This window comes from Drosophila mojavensis, unplaced genomic scaffold, assembly GCF_018153725.1.
Source record: "Drosophila mojavensis isolate 15081-1352.22 unplaced genomic scaffold, ASM1815372v1 contig_74, whole genome shotgun sequence".
NCBI lineage: Eukaryota > Metazoa > Arthropoda > Insecta > Diptera > Drosophilidae > Drosophila > Drosophila mojavensis.
Window position 1 is genome coordinate 4,152,925 of NW_025318899.1, and position 14,481 is coordinate 4,167,405.

General features: G+C 38.1%; 1 protein-coding gene across 1 annotated transcript in view; it reads right to left on the reverse strand.

Moving 5' to 3' along the window:
• Positions 1-4,675: 4,675 nt before the first annotated feature.
• LOC6581376 (connectin) overlaps positions 4,676-14,481 on the reverse strand; it is a 54,234-nt gene continuing 44,428 nt past the window's right edge. The window contains exon 5 of the mRNA XM_002007075.4: positions 4,676-6,062. Within this exon, the coding sequence (XP_002007111.2) occupies positions 5,179-6,062 (884 nt within the window). The 3' untranslated portion in view covers positions 4,676-5,178. The remainder of the gene's footprint in view (positions 6,063-14,481) is intronic.

Consider the following 14,481-nt stretch of genomic DNA (forward strand, 5'->3'; position numbering starts at 1 on the left):
GGGTAGGTAGAGAAAAGAGAAGGATACACTTTTGAAAGCAGCAACTATGTTACCTACTGGTAACATATTATTGAGATGAAATATACTCATATACCATAAGGTATATATTCACTTGATCATTGGGTATATAAACCATAAAATCCATAAGATCCCTTGAAGTTTTTCCTTTTCTAAATAAATGTGATTGATGTAATAAATCTAAAGAATCGAAGATTAAGAACTGCAGTTATCTACCGATCAATAAAAGAATCTAGAAGGCTCTACAAAAGCGAAATAGGAACTGGAGTGATCTATGCTGAACTCTTATATCCAACTCAAGAGTTAGATCTGCAAGTTCGATGTTCGAGCTCTGCTCGATTGAACAGATGTATGAGTTCAGCTTCACCTCGCTTCAGACCTCTTTATTATAAATGATAGTTTCTCCTAACAAACATCGGGGTCAATCATCTACATTCTCCAACACGTCGCATAGTATAGCAACCCTTTTTTTTTTTTTTTTTGCAGTGCAGTCCGCTTGATTGAATTTTTTTTTCGTTCTTTGGCACCTTTGACTTTAGCGTGGCCGTTGCCTGGCACATTGCAAAAGAATGGTCTGGCAGCACAGACCCACCAATGAGTAGCGACTAGTGGCGGAGTTTTATGAGCACTTCAGCTTCGGCTGCGGGCACTTGGCAGGCCGCACTAAGCGCACTTTTCACTGTTGCTGCTGCTGTTGTTGTTGTTGTTGTTGTTGCTGTCTTGTTTGATATTATTGTCTAGCAACGCGTCTGGCAACACACACACACATACGCACACACATTTTTACACATATACAGATATACACATGCATCAGGGTAGCCTTCGGCATAATCAGTTGCAAAAATTTGACACGTCGTTTGGTAAGAGGGAAAAAAATGCGCTCGTTTTTGCGCTTTACTTATTTTCCAGCGCCATTTTCTTGTATGTGCGAGTGCCTGTGCGTATGTATGTGTATGCATGTGTGTGTGTGTCTGTATTTGCATATCTGTTTTTGATTTTTGTCGCTTATGGCGTACATTCAATTTGACGTGCTGCCCCTGCCTTGCAACGAAATCAATAAATCTGCTCCACTGTTTGAATCCAATTTATCACTTTGCAGACTTTTCACTTCGTGCTTTTATTTTTTTCCATGCATACCAGACAGCTACACGCCCACATATGCACGCCTCTGCACGCCCCTGCACGCAGGCAATCAACCATTTATGAAGTGGCAAAACAGGCGTCGCCGATTGGTGGCTTATCCACGCTTCGCTACGCCATACAACTTCATTAGATGTCGCCCGACGCGGCGTATGAGTAATGTGTGTATGTATATGTATATGTGTGTGGGTAGCCCTTTTTCTGTTTGCGCCCCCTGCAGCAATCGCTTATGCACCGCTCAATCGATCAATAATGAAATTTAGCAAAAATATTGCTCAGGCAACAATAGCGCGTTACTCTACATATATCCTGTGGCGTCGCAGCCTTTTGTGTCCCATTCGCATGAAATATTCAACAGCGGCAGGAGCAGCAGCAAAGGTAGCGATAACAGTCGGAGCAAAAGCAGCAGCAGCAGGAGCAGGAGCGCCTTCAAAGAAAAGTCCTTCTACCTATACACGTTCACCATGTGAGCTTGGAGTATATTGGCTTCACTGTATTGCTCTTGTACTTGGATATATGTATATAGAATTTTACGTGTATATATAATCCTCAAAGCCTCTAGAGACGTAGCAATTGAGTCCTTTCCAACAGCTTGTTAGTCCAAATCTAAATCTGAGTAAATGAATTTAAGCTTAGCTAGACCAATGATAGATTCAGCCAGTCTATAAACTTTTCAGTTAGCTTATTTCCTGGATGAACCTATGACACCTAGAAATTCAGCTAATAAAATGTATAAAATAAATTCTCCTATTTTTCCAGCAGAAATCAGAAATGCCCAGCTCAACTGCCATATTCATGCTCAACTTCTAATAAAATGGAATAGAATTCATTGAATACACTCATTCAGCATCGAGTGTGGAAACTGAAAACTCAAATCAGAATAAAAACAACAATTTTTATGTTTTTTTATACATTAAATATATTTAGATGTTTTTCATTCAAAATTGTTTTTGTCACGCAAATGTGGGGCGCAATGAGCGCAAGGATTTGTTTTTTTTTTTTTTTTTTTAGGTAAAATGTTAAACAAAATATTGCAGTTGGAATGTTTTTTTCTTTTCTTTTTTCGTGTTATTTGGTTTTTGTCAGTTTGCCTGTTTCTATTTGTTGGTTTTCATTTTGTTTGACGTTTCGCTATTGCGCCACGCCCTCATTGCGCCCACGCTCCTATGAGCAGCGACATATGGCAACGTTTTCCTTACTTTTTTCTTTGTTTAGCAAACTTTCTTACATCAAAGTACATTTATATAAGTATTTTTTTGCTTTTATATTAAAGTTTTTTTTTTTTTGTTTTTCATTTTCTTTTTATTTATTTTTGTTTTACAATGCATTTTTTGTTGTTGTTTGGTAAATATTTCACTGTATCTTGGTTTGTGTACATTTAAGTTGAAAATCATTAAGTAAGCTACATTTAAATTGTATTGTTTAAATATTTAAAATTACGTTACTCGGTGCCTTCTTTTTTTTTTTAATATTTTGTTTTTTTTATTGAAAATCATAGACAGAAGATATTGAAGCGAAATGAAAGATACTGGCAAAGCTTCAATTGAGAGCAGGAACTCAAGACTCTTTGGTTAAGAACGCTTAAGGCTAACTATGTATGAAATCATATTTTAGTTTCATTAATTACAAGCATTTAATGCGAGTCACTAAACTAATCAAGTTTACTTTACAGGCAATTTCAATTCATTTATTGTATAATCCGAGTCTGGCAAATTAATGTGTATATATATGTGTATATATATACTTATCGAATCGATTTTGAAAAAACATATTTCGAATGCCTATAGAGAGCTAGCAGCACCAGTAAATTGTGCCGCTTCGCTCGGGAAAAATAGAATCAAGTTTCACTTTTGGGTTTTCGTTTGCTTTTATTTTTCTTGTATTTCTTTTTGCACATTTAATTAAACTTTCTTACGCTTAACTTTTCGCTATTGAAAACTCTAGATACATTTAGCTTAAACTAATTTTCTTTATGTTTAATTTTTTTTTTCATTACTTTTTTATAAATTTTTAGTTGAAGTTTTTTTTTTATTTCTGGCTACTTAACTGCTTTGCGTGCTTCTCAATTTTCTGTCAAGTTTTCTCTGCTTCTCATTATTTCGCTTTCGCTGTGCTTTTCCATTTTCCTTTTACTTTTCTGCTGATTGTCCACTAAAAACTATGCTTGCTTCTAATGCTTTGAGTTTTATTTCTGCTCTATTTGAGTTCGGTTTACATTTAAGTTTCTTTCTGATTTCTGTTTCTGTTTCGGTTTCAGTTTTCTGGTTTTCTGTTTATACACTTATACATAATTTGCAATTTGCGTTTCTCTGTATTTTTTGTTCAATTAATATATGTATTTATTTTCATAATCATATTTATATTTTCTTATGACGAAAATACACACACACATTAATCAAATATGGTAAACTTTTCAGCTTTTTCTGTTTTTGCAAATGCAAATTATATTTTGTGCATAATTAAATAGGCAAAAAATTTATCGACGAGCTTAAATAAATTGAAATATGCACTTATGTATATTAACTGTATATATGCATATTATGAATAAATGTATATGTATATGCGTTTCTGTGTGCATGCGTATGTGGTATGTGTGTGACTGTTTATGTGTGTGTGTGTGTGTGTGTGCTCTCGATACTCGTGTTCTATATAAATAGCATTACCCTTTCCCCCAGCTTGCGTTTATTACAATACAATTAAACGTACAATACATATACACATACACATATACATACATAGACATATAGTGTATATAGTATAGAGTATATGTTTAAGCATAATTTATATTTATTTATTCAGTCTTAAGCTACAAAAATCGTTATGCATATTTCTGCTCTCTTATTTCCATATATATATATGTACATATATATACCTACACATATATATGTATTCATCTGCTAAAAATTTAAAATCTATTCAAAATGAGTTATAAATTCGCAATTTATTTAAATTATTTTTTCTTTGTTTCAGAGTGCAGTGAAAGTATAAAAAAACAGTTGTAGTTGCAGCAGGCGACAGTTGTGGGCGTGGCAGAGTGAAAGGAAAATTTGGAAAATATAGATCTGTGTGTGTGTGTGTGTGTGTGTCTTCTTAGATCTAGAAACAAAGCATTGCTTAATTGCTATAGAGAAGCCGACTAACTAAGGTCGACTAAGCATAAGTTATCTATTAATATTAATATTTATTTTATTTTATTTTATTTTTTTTTAAATTTATTTTTAGTTATAGTTTGATAATCTACTTAAACGTTCAGCTGTCGTATGTCTGTCTGTTTTTTTTTTTTTTCTGCAATTATATTTTACAGGCTTGCCTCTGTTGGACGCTGCAACTGCAGCTAGTTGGCCTTTTGTTTTGACTGTGTACCTAAGACGTTTAGCGCTTTCCAAGTGTTTCACTGTACTGTGTGTACCTTGTTTAAGAGTTAACGGAATTTCAAATAATGCTAACTGTATGGCTATCCATAAAACTATAGCTATGTCGTACAGTGTTTGTAGTTTTGGGTTCGATTTCATTTTTAGCTGGGTTTAAGTTTTTTTTTTTTTTTTCATATTCTTTTTTGTTGTTTTAAGTTAAAATGAAACGCCAGTTTGTTCGGAGGTTTTTCTTTATGTTTTTGGTTTTTCTATTTGAATTTTCGTGATATCTGTTCGGTTTTATTAGTGCTGCTGGTAGTTCGGTTCAAAGTTTCTGTCAAAGTCAAGACTAATGCTACAGCTAACAGCTAGGTTTTAAATTAAGTTTAGGTTTCACTTTTTTTTTTTTTTTTTTTTTTGGTTTATCGAATTTCCATTTTTTACATATATACAAGACTTTAGGGTGTTTTAGTTTTCTTTCTCCTTTATCTCTTTTTTTTTTGTGTTTTATTTTTTTGAAGCTCGTTTCCAAAAGTTCTACTCTGTATCCATATGAAAAGATCTTTAGTATTTAGTTAATTTTTGCTGTAGAACAACCAACTGAATGCTCACGAGTATTTACAATTAAAACTCATATGGGCTGTAGAGCGACCTCCCCGATAGATGCTCAACCCTGACTGAGCAGCAGCATGAGAGTGAGGCTGCTTAATAGTAGTCCAAGTGTCAGCTGCATGGGGTTTGCACCATTGATGAGCAGATCTTGGCCCGCATTGCTGCGCACATCCATCAGATCACGGGACAGTGGCAGCTCGGTGGGATCGCTCAGCTCATCGTGGCAGGGCAGCATATCCGGCTTCAGCATGAAGAGATGAACGTTCAAGGAGTTCTTATTGGCCATGGTGTCGAGTGCATCGCCGGCTTGCGGTTGCAGCTGGTGCTGCAACTCGACATCGTTGTGAGCCAGGCCAGTGGCGCCATAGAAACTGCTTTGCTTATGCAAGTTCAGATTGTCATCCATGTCCAAGCCATGTGTCAGGCCCAAGCTCGATGCGTGTGCATTGCCATTGGTGTCGTCGTAGTAGTCATACCGCTTTTGTGTTTGCGCCACGGCAGCGACGCCGCCTATCTCCGCTTCCGGTTGCTGTTGACGCTTGCGACGCACTCGCAGCTTCGACTCGACCACATTTTCGGTATTGTCTGTGAATTGTCGCTGGCCGCGCAACGCCTGTCGTGATTTGCTCGAGCTATGCTTTTTCATGGTCAGCCCATTGCTGCTGCTCAGCTCCTCCAGATTGGCGTAGTTGCTGCTGCTGCTGCTGCCGATGCCGCCAATGCCGCCCATGCTGGCGCTGTTGCTGCCAATGGCCGTGAAACCGCCAAAGTTTAACAGATCGAGTATATGCGACGGCACCGGATCCACGAAGTGCGACAGCTTCGGCTCCTGCAGAGCACAAATGAAATTCTCCAATGAGTCGCGCAGCTGCTGGTGACGTGTGCGATTTCTCAATTCAAAGATCCACTGCAGACGACAGTCGCAAATGAATTTGTTGTCTATATGCGAGAGAAGAGAGAAAAAGAGTGGGAAATCAGTAAATATATATATAGTATTTATATATATGTATGTGTGTATGAGTGCTATGGCCTTCCAGCAAGCAGACAGACAAATAAAAGGCACATTGACAGCTCCACTCAGCCAAGTCGCAAAGGTGTGTACGTGTGTGTCTAGGTGTGTGTGTGGGTGTGCGTGGGTGTGTGCGGCCTGCCCTGAAATTGCTTTTGTTAAGATTTTGCGCAGCCAACTCCTTTTGCTGTTGCTCTTGCAGCTAGCAATCAAAAAAGTGTGCGATGCTGAGGAATGAATGACTGCTGAATACCCTGTAAAGTGATGTACTGTTCCATTCCCATATATTTCATCTCCAATTTTTATGTGCTACGATCTAGACTCCCTGCTAAGTTACGAGAGTAAACTGTTTGTTATTTATGCTCTTCGGCAATCAAGCGAATTCAATAAAGGTTTTTTTTTACTCTTAAAAAATCATAGGTTTATAGGTATAAAAAAAGTCAACTACTTTCGTTCAACAACTATTCATAGACCATCCAACGCAAAAAGTGCACGCATGAGTCTCACCTACCCAGTGTTCCTTTTCATTCTCCCTGCCAAAATATGCAAATAAAATAGCCCAATAATCGTTTGTATATCCAGTCCAATCAATATGAAATTTAACAGCAAGCATGAGTGCTCTATGCTTTGATTAAAGACAAATTTATTCAGCAAACTAAAATATTGAATATGCATGCGTGCTCCACTTTGACAATGCAGCCAGTGATTTCGTTTACAGGGTATTTCGAGCATAGCCTATTGTCAGCATGATCTATAGACAGGTGAGCGGGCTCAGAGGGCGTTCACGTCTGGCCGTTGGCAGCGGCTGCCAGCTAAGTGGCCGCCTGCAACAATTGGCTGTCATTTGGACTAGACTTGCATTTGAAGCCGGGCATCTGGATATGGGATCCGTATGGCTAGGCGAGGTCAGGGCGTTTTAAATGATTTTGCAGTCTGACTGCCGGCCTGCCTTCAATTCGCTGTCCATGTCGTTGACGGTGCGCAAGTTAAACGCCTCAATGACATTTCCAATTTAGAGGAGACGCCGCAGTTTCGGCTGGAACTGGATTGCATCAGCCCCAGCTGGATTTTGACTGCGTCTGTCTGTTGCTCTGTCACTCAGTTGAACGCCCAACTGCTGTTGCTGTCAATTATTTTGTACTGCTGCTGCCCGGGGGCTTTGGTTGAGCATGCCAGCAGGTTGCCATTTGCCGCTTGCCGGTCGCCGCTTGCCGGTTGCAAGGATACAAGCTTACAGCATGCAGCATGCAGTAGTCTGGGCAGAGCTTGTGTCTGCATCGATTTTCATTGATTCGTTTCGTGCGCAAACCAATTTGTTGTTTGGTTAGTTAAGTTCGAACGGTTTAGCTTCAAATTGAGCGCATAAATAGAGGACCGAGCACCGAGAATCGAGGAGAAGCCATCCAAGAGCTGCTCATTAAGTCGAGTGTGCAAATTATTTGCAGAGTCTGTTCAAGTGTTTCAACAGTTTGCACTAACAACTGTCTGCGCAGCCACAGAGCAACACAGAGCACAAATAATTTTTGCTTTAATTGAATATAATTTGTTTACCTTGGATCAGTTTATATAAGAGCGAGTTGCTAGAATTCTAAATGCAACAGGCAGTGTCTAGAGCATACTGGCATAAAAGATGTATATCAAGCGAATATTATATCGCTACAGCTCGAGCTTGATCGATATATATCGAGGCTTTGATGAATTCCTAATTATCTCAAGATTCATGAAAATAATTATTCTTGTTTTCCCACAATCTTTTGTCGCACAGAAACATCTTAGGTATTCCACAGGGTATAACTAAACAGAAGACAACGCGTATCTAAATTTGAGCATAATGAAGAGAATTCTCTTGTATGCGATTCATATTGAAGTACTCTTATTAGCTATCCACAGGCTGCATTGCTTTCAAATTTTGAAAATGAATTTTTGACAAAGCTAACAATATGATGTCTACCATCGACACAAAGTTCACAAATTAATCGTGTGGGAAATGAAACAGTTTCACGAATATGTGATAGCTTCCCTGTTAGGCTAGAGGGGAGAGAGAGAGTGAGAGAGAGAGAGAGTGAGCTGGGTGTGGGCTGCGGCATAGGCTAGTTAATGTGCTGGCAAATCTCTCGAGTATAATTAGGGCCGTACGGTGACACAGTTTTCCATGTCAACATGCATAATTAGCATAAACGTTACAAACAAAATATTGACTCTTTGACTGACTGACTGAGTGACATACACAGTCGAGAGCTGTGCACATCATTATCCTTGCTTCGCACACAAACAAACACACACGTGAAAGGCTCTACACAGCACACAAACGCACACAATGCCACAGTAGTCTGTGGGCCCAATTGTGGGCATACAAAGACCAGATATACTAGAAATGTGACTTCAACAACAGCTCCGATTCCCAACGATTGGGACGACAATTCGTGACATATTCTCTTTGTGTGTGCGCCCGAAAAGTTGCCCACAAAACGACAAAAGAAAACTTTCGTTGCGAAAATAGTTGGCAAATTAGTCGAAGAAGAAGACGAAGAAGACGGAAGACGGACGGGGTACTATAGAGAAGTCAAAAATTCTAATTTTCCATATGAAAAACATGCAAAAAAGCATAAATAAAGTTAAATATGCAAAGAGAAGCAACTCCGGAAAATGGTTTCAAATGGACGACGACGACGACTTGGCAACATTTAGCAAGCAAATTACAACAAAATTAACATGATAATGAACTGGTTGCCACTGGCCCTGCCACAATTTGTGGCAGGAGCAGGCAGCCGAGGCAGACGTGGAACGAGCCGTTGCCAGCTCTACATAGATGAAAACTGGCAGCTGTTTGCAGCTGACCAAATGACAATGACTTGCCAGAAAAGCAAGCAGCAACCCAGGCAGCACAAAGTATGGCACATAAAAAACAAGTAAGAAGGCTCTAGTCGAGACTGCTCGACTAGGAGATACCCTGAACCCTCTAAGCTGATATTCTAATCATTCTGCACTTTGTATGCACACATACATACACATGCATCCACACGCACGCATAAGCCTGCGCTCTGCTAACTGCGCAGTAAGCAGCGACTGCGCTTGGGCTGCGCTGCAGTGTGGGCAATATTATGAGAATTTATTTGTTGAATAATTTCTTTTGTAGACATAAGATCTTAATGAAACTTTCAGAGTGTAATCATATGATGAATATGTGTGTACATTCTAAAGCACAAGTCTCTAGTACTTGAAATGCGTTTTTTACAAATTTGGGGCGAAGGGGGCGTGGTATCCAAAATCTGTAAAATACAAAATCTTTGTATCGATTAACTTTATATACTACCCAAATTTGAACACTCCAGGTCTAAAAATGTTCAAATTAGGCTAAAAAAAACAAAATCAATTTTTCGATTATTCTCGATAAAAAAGTTATCGGATGATTTATCGAAAAAATAAAGCAAACTCGTACTGCGTATGGTATATACGAGTATGCATGCCAAATTTCAGCTCTCTAGCTCTTATAACTTCTGAGATCGACGCACTCATACGGACGGACGGACGGACGGACGGACGGACGGACGGACGGACGGACGGACAGACGGACAGGGCTATATCGACTCAGCTCGTCGCGCTGATCAAGAATATATATACTTTGTGGGGTCTGCCACGCCTCCTTCTGCCCGTTACATACTTTTTCACAAAACCATTATACCCTGATTTCCCATTTTCAATGGGTTCAGGGTATAATAAAGGGTGACAGAAATGTGCTGGAGAGTGAGTGAGAGCGATAGAGTTATCTTACTGTTGCAGCAGATAAGATACCCTCAAAAAAATATGGCGGTGATCTACGAAATAGCGTGAGCCAAGAAAAGGAAATTATCATAGTTGGGGTTTGATAGTAGAAGAGAGAGAGGTGGACATTACGATAAATACAGAGAGAGAGAGAGAGATCAAAACTGAAAATCAATATATAGTAGAGCTTCAAGCATTAAAATATCTGAGAAATCAATATTTTAGATATCCATGTATACATGCTATCAAAGAGTTTAAGAATCATCTCATAGTATATCTAGTTTCAACTAAGAAACTCTGCAGATTTCAAAAAGTGAATGATTTCCTTGCTAGGATGCGAATTAAGATTAAAAAACAATCTTTTAGTTTACATTATCTTGTATTAATTACATATAAATTATATTATAATATATGTTATATCTTATATCTAATCATATATGATCCCTCACATTTCATCAGCTTTAATACATTTTAGTAAGGGCATAAAAATATCAGCGACAATGTCCCCAAAAATATACATGTGTATATATACATGGCATATAGGGATGAGTCACACACACACACACACAGACTCTGTATGTGACACACAGATAGTAGAGTCATGTGAACTGGCTTAATGTGCACCAAACTGTCCTTGTGAGTGTGCGTATGTGTGTGTGTGTGCATAAAATACTTTTATATTTTTAATGATACTTGGGCAAAGCGGTAGGAAGTGTTTTGGTCTGCTGCACACACTCCAACACACACACACACACACACACTGGCACACTAAAATGACGCCCGCCTCATTTTGCAAGCAACGAACTTCGAGTACCGCTAGTGTCCTGCCCCACGCCACAACTCCCAACTACATCAAGCCTTACACCCACCTCTACATCATCCCCCATTCTCATCCCCTACTTTGATAGTCTGCTTACTAAACTAGATGACTTTCAACTGTGCCTCATGCCGCCTGCCACATGACATTGCAGCTTAGTTTTTTTCTTTTTTCATTTTTCTGCTATTTTCTTTTAGTTTTTGGTGCTGCTGCAACAGTCGGAAACGTTTTTACGGTTAGCAAGGGATATTTACATACATACATACACGCACGCACACACACACACACACATAAGTAGCAGGAGTCATGCATATGTGTACATTAAATTTTATTATTGTCATTTTCATAGCGTTGTCCAAGCGACCACGCTGCCCCCTTTCCACTACACTTTGACTAGCAAGTTTCAAGTACTAACTGTTTGCATAAGTTCACTTATGTGTGTGTGTGTGTGTGCGAGTGTGCGATTGTGGGTGTGTGTATGCATATATGCTCTATGCCAACAGGCAGCCGGCCAAATTAGACTCAGCTGAACTTTGTTTGGTCAGTTTTAATGCAAATAGTTCCGTCCGTTTCGTCTGTCCGTCTGTCTCTCCACCTATTTGCCTGTCCCTCTGTTTGTTGGAGCAAGGCAGTTCATGTGTCGAAACATATTCATAATTAGCTGTCATTGCCATTTGCTGCAGTTGCAATTCTAGAACTAGATATTATGATAAAGACTCTGCTGTCAAGTTTCAACTTCAAATGAAATCAAATGAATTTTTTGTAGGCCAATGCAAACAATTAAGTAAATTGATCTCTGGCTTAATTTAGCTGAAGAAAAATCAAGTAGTGAGTTGAAAAGTTAAAGTGTTTCTCAAATACTCTATGAATGGAGACTGAATAGCAAAATTCAGTTTTTACAGCCTAGGAATTTTTTAATATTGATTTGAATACTTGAGTATAAGATTATATATGTTAACATTTATACAAAAAAAAAAAAAAATAAATAAAAAATAAATAAATAAATAAATAAATAGAATAAAATAAAAATAAAGTAAATAAATTAATTTATTAATTAATAAAAATAGTAAAATAAAAAATAATAATAAATAAAAATAAATACAAATAAAAAAAATTTTTCTCAAATATTTTTTGCATAAGATTTAGTTATTTAAACTAAGAGTAAACACAATGAAATTTTAAAATAATATGCCTATATGTATATATATTTTTAAGAAAATTTTTTTTTTAATTTGTTAAGAAAAAATCAAATTTTTGTTTAAAATTTTCTAAAAAAAATGCTTAAAAAAAGTTTAATTTTCAACCTTCTATTCTGTTCAACATTTCCTCTAAGCACTTGGTGGCATTTCTCATTTTCACAACTTTTAATTTGCTTGGCATAAAAGAAGAATACAATTAATATAAATTACATTTTATTTAGTTGCCCACGCTGGCCTCAGCGCCCTAGCTATCGCCTCTTTTTCACTGGAATCGATGCGTTTGGCTTTAATGGAGCAGCGTAACAGGCCGCTGTCATACATCAAGCGCGCTCTCTAAATGGCATTTCATTAGCCTGGCCTGCCCTGCCGCCTTCTCCCAATGGCATGAAAAGAAAAACATTTATTTTAAATTTAATACACTACACTACGCACACACACACACACACACCAATACACGCACACAGAAAGCACAAAAGAAAAGGAAAACAGAGGCAAAAAGAAAATCATTGCAGGTCCGTTGCTTTAATTGGTTGAAGCGACGTTGTTTAGGTTCTTTTTTTTACAGTTTTCTTTTTTTTTTTTTTTGGCTGCGATTCCTAACCGCTCAGCCCTGCCCACTCCAGCTACTTTTGGCTGCCTTTTTTTTTTTAACAACCGCCTGTTTTCTCGCCGTGTAGTTTGAAAAGCGCAAAGAAAACGCGAATGGGTGTTTTACTTTTTTTTTTTTTTTCTTTGTTTTTCGTACTGAGCTGCTTGAAATATCAACACGGGCGCCAAAAGTTGAGCCTGGCCATTCGTCCTGCCCCTCTGCCGGCCCCTTGGAAAATCAACGCAGATGATGCTGGCCTAGTTACCGCCTTTGTTTCTGACCGGATCCCGACCCAGCGCCTGGCTGCACAATGAATGCCGCAGCCAACGCAGCTTCTGCTCTGAGAAATCAGCTCCTCCTCGTTTTTAGGTAGCTCGGTTAGATGTGGGCAGCCAGCGGCGGGGCGAGAGCGCCGCCAAGCCGGGCAACTGGGGAGCTGGTTCGTTTGTGGCCTGTGACCCGCTAACGCCACCAGGGGACAGCACGCACAGTTAGCACAGTTAGCCCTACCCAACCCAGCTCCTATAGCTTCCATATATATGTATATATATATATATATGTATATGTATATGCGCTTGCTCTCTGGAGAGTTTTATCATTTTTTATTACATTGCTCGAGAGCGCTATGTATGCAAATGAAGTCGAAAGTTTCGCTTTGTATAGTTGCCGTAGTTGCGGCCAGTTGGGAGCGCCAACTGTGGGTGTGTGTGTGTGTGGGAAGAAGCAGAGACAGTACATACTCATTCTCTTATTCTCACACTCCCACTCTATCTCTGTCTTTAAAGCGGCTACAACAATATTGTCACAGTGCTTCTGCATTTCATTTAATAATAGTTGCGAAACTTTGCTTAAACAACTTTTTACGCTTCTGATAGATATTCATATAGATTAATTAGCAAACGCCGTTCGAACCATGAATTTGAGTTAAATGTTATTGCATGATGTGCTTTTGGCATTTATGTGGAAAGTTTATAACTATAAACCAGAGTTTATATCGAAATAATAATTATATTACTGTTTAAAAATTAGTTATATGGATTTTTGTAATAGGTCCGAATTATGTTGTAATAATGGAAATGCTTATCGATTTATAGCCAATTGAATGTTTGATATATATTTATTTTAAGAAAAATCTGCTCATTTTTTGTTATTATAAAATATATAATTGTTTTTAAAGAAAACTAAAAAATTAATACATCAAAATTAATTACATAATTAAAATCGAAACTTTTGCTCTTTAAACTAAGAGTATTTTCTTTAGCTACTTTTATTTATAGCTATTTATACCCTGAACCCATTGAAGATGGGAAATCAGGATAAAATGTTTTTTATTTTCCTTTTGTAAATATCTTGGCCTGCCTTTCAGCTATTTTCCCAGCTTTCATTCAAGCGTATAGCATTCACTTATTTGCTTTCGATATGCACTTGGACTCTGATTGTTCGCTACCTCGCTTTTCATTCGATTATAGGGTATTTACTCTGGCTTGTGCATATACTTATACGGCAGCTGCACAGTTGCTTGTGTTTACTTATTTTCTTTAATTATAGGGTATATTCATTTTGCTATTCAAGCAGTTGGAAATATTCTTTCTCATCTGTTTTTGCTCCTTTCATTTAAGTACAGGGTATTTATACTCTGGCTTTTCATTTATACTCTGGCTTTCCCATTCAACTGGCAGCCTTCAGTTTTATTTTAAGCCGCCTTCAATTTTTTTAATGAGCTCCTCTACTAGCGCCTACATTTTTCCAACGGCTTTATTTATTTTTAGCTTGTTTTTTGGCTTGTTATTGCTGTGCGTGATTTCGCACGCTTCGCCACGCGCCATGCGTCGTATGTCGATGGGTAGGAGAGTGTAGCAGCAAAAGATATTTAATTTTGTTGCCTGTCTTGTTGCTACCGCAGAGCCCGAAACCAAAAAGTCAGCTCAGGTCCCTTTTAGCGTCCTGCAACTTTACTCAATTTATTCAAAATCAAATGGGGT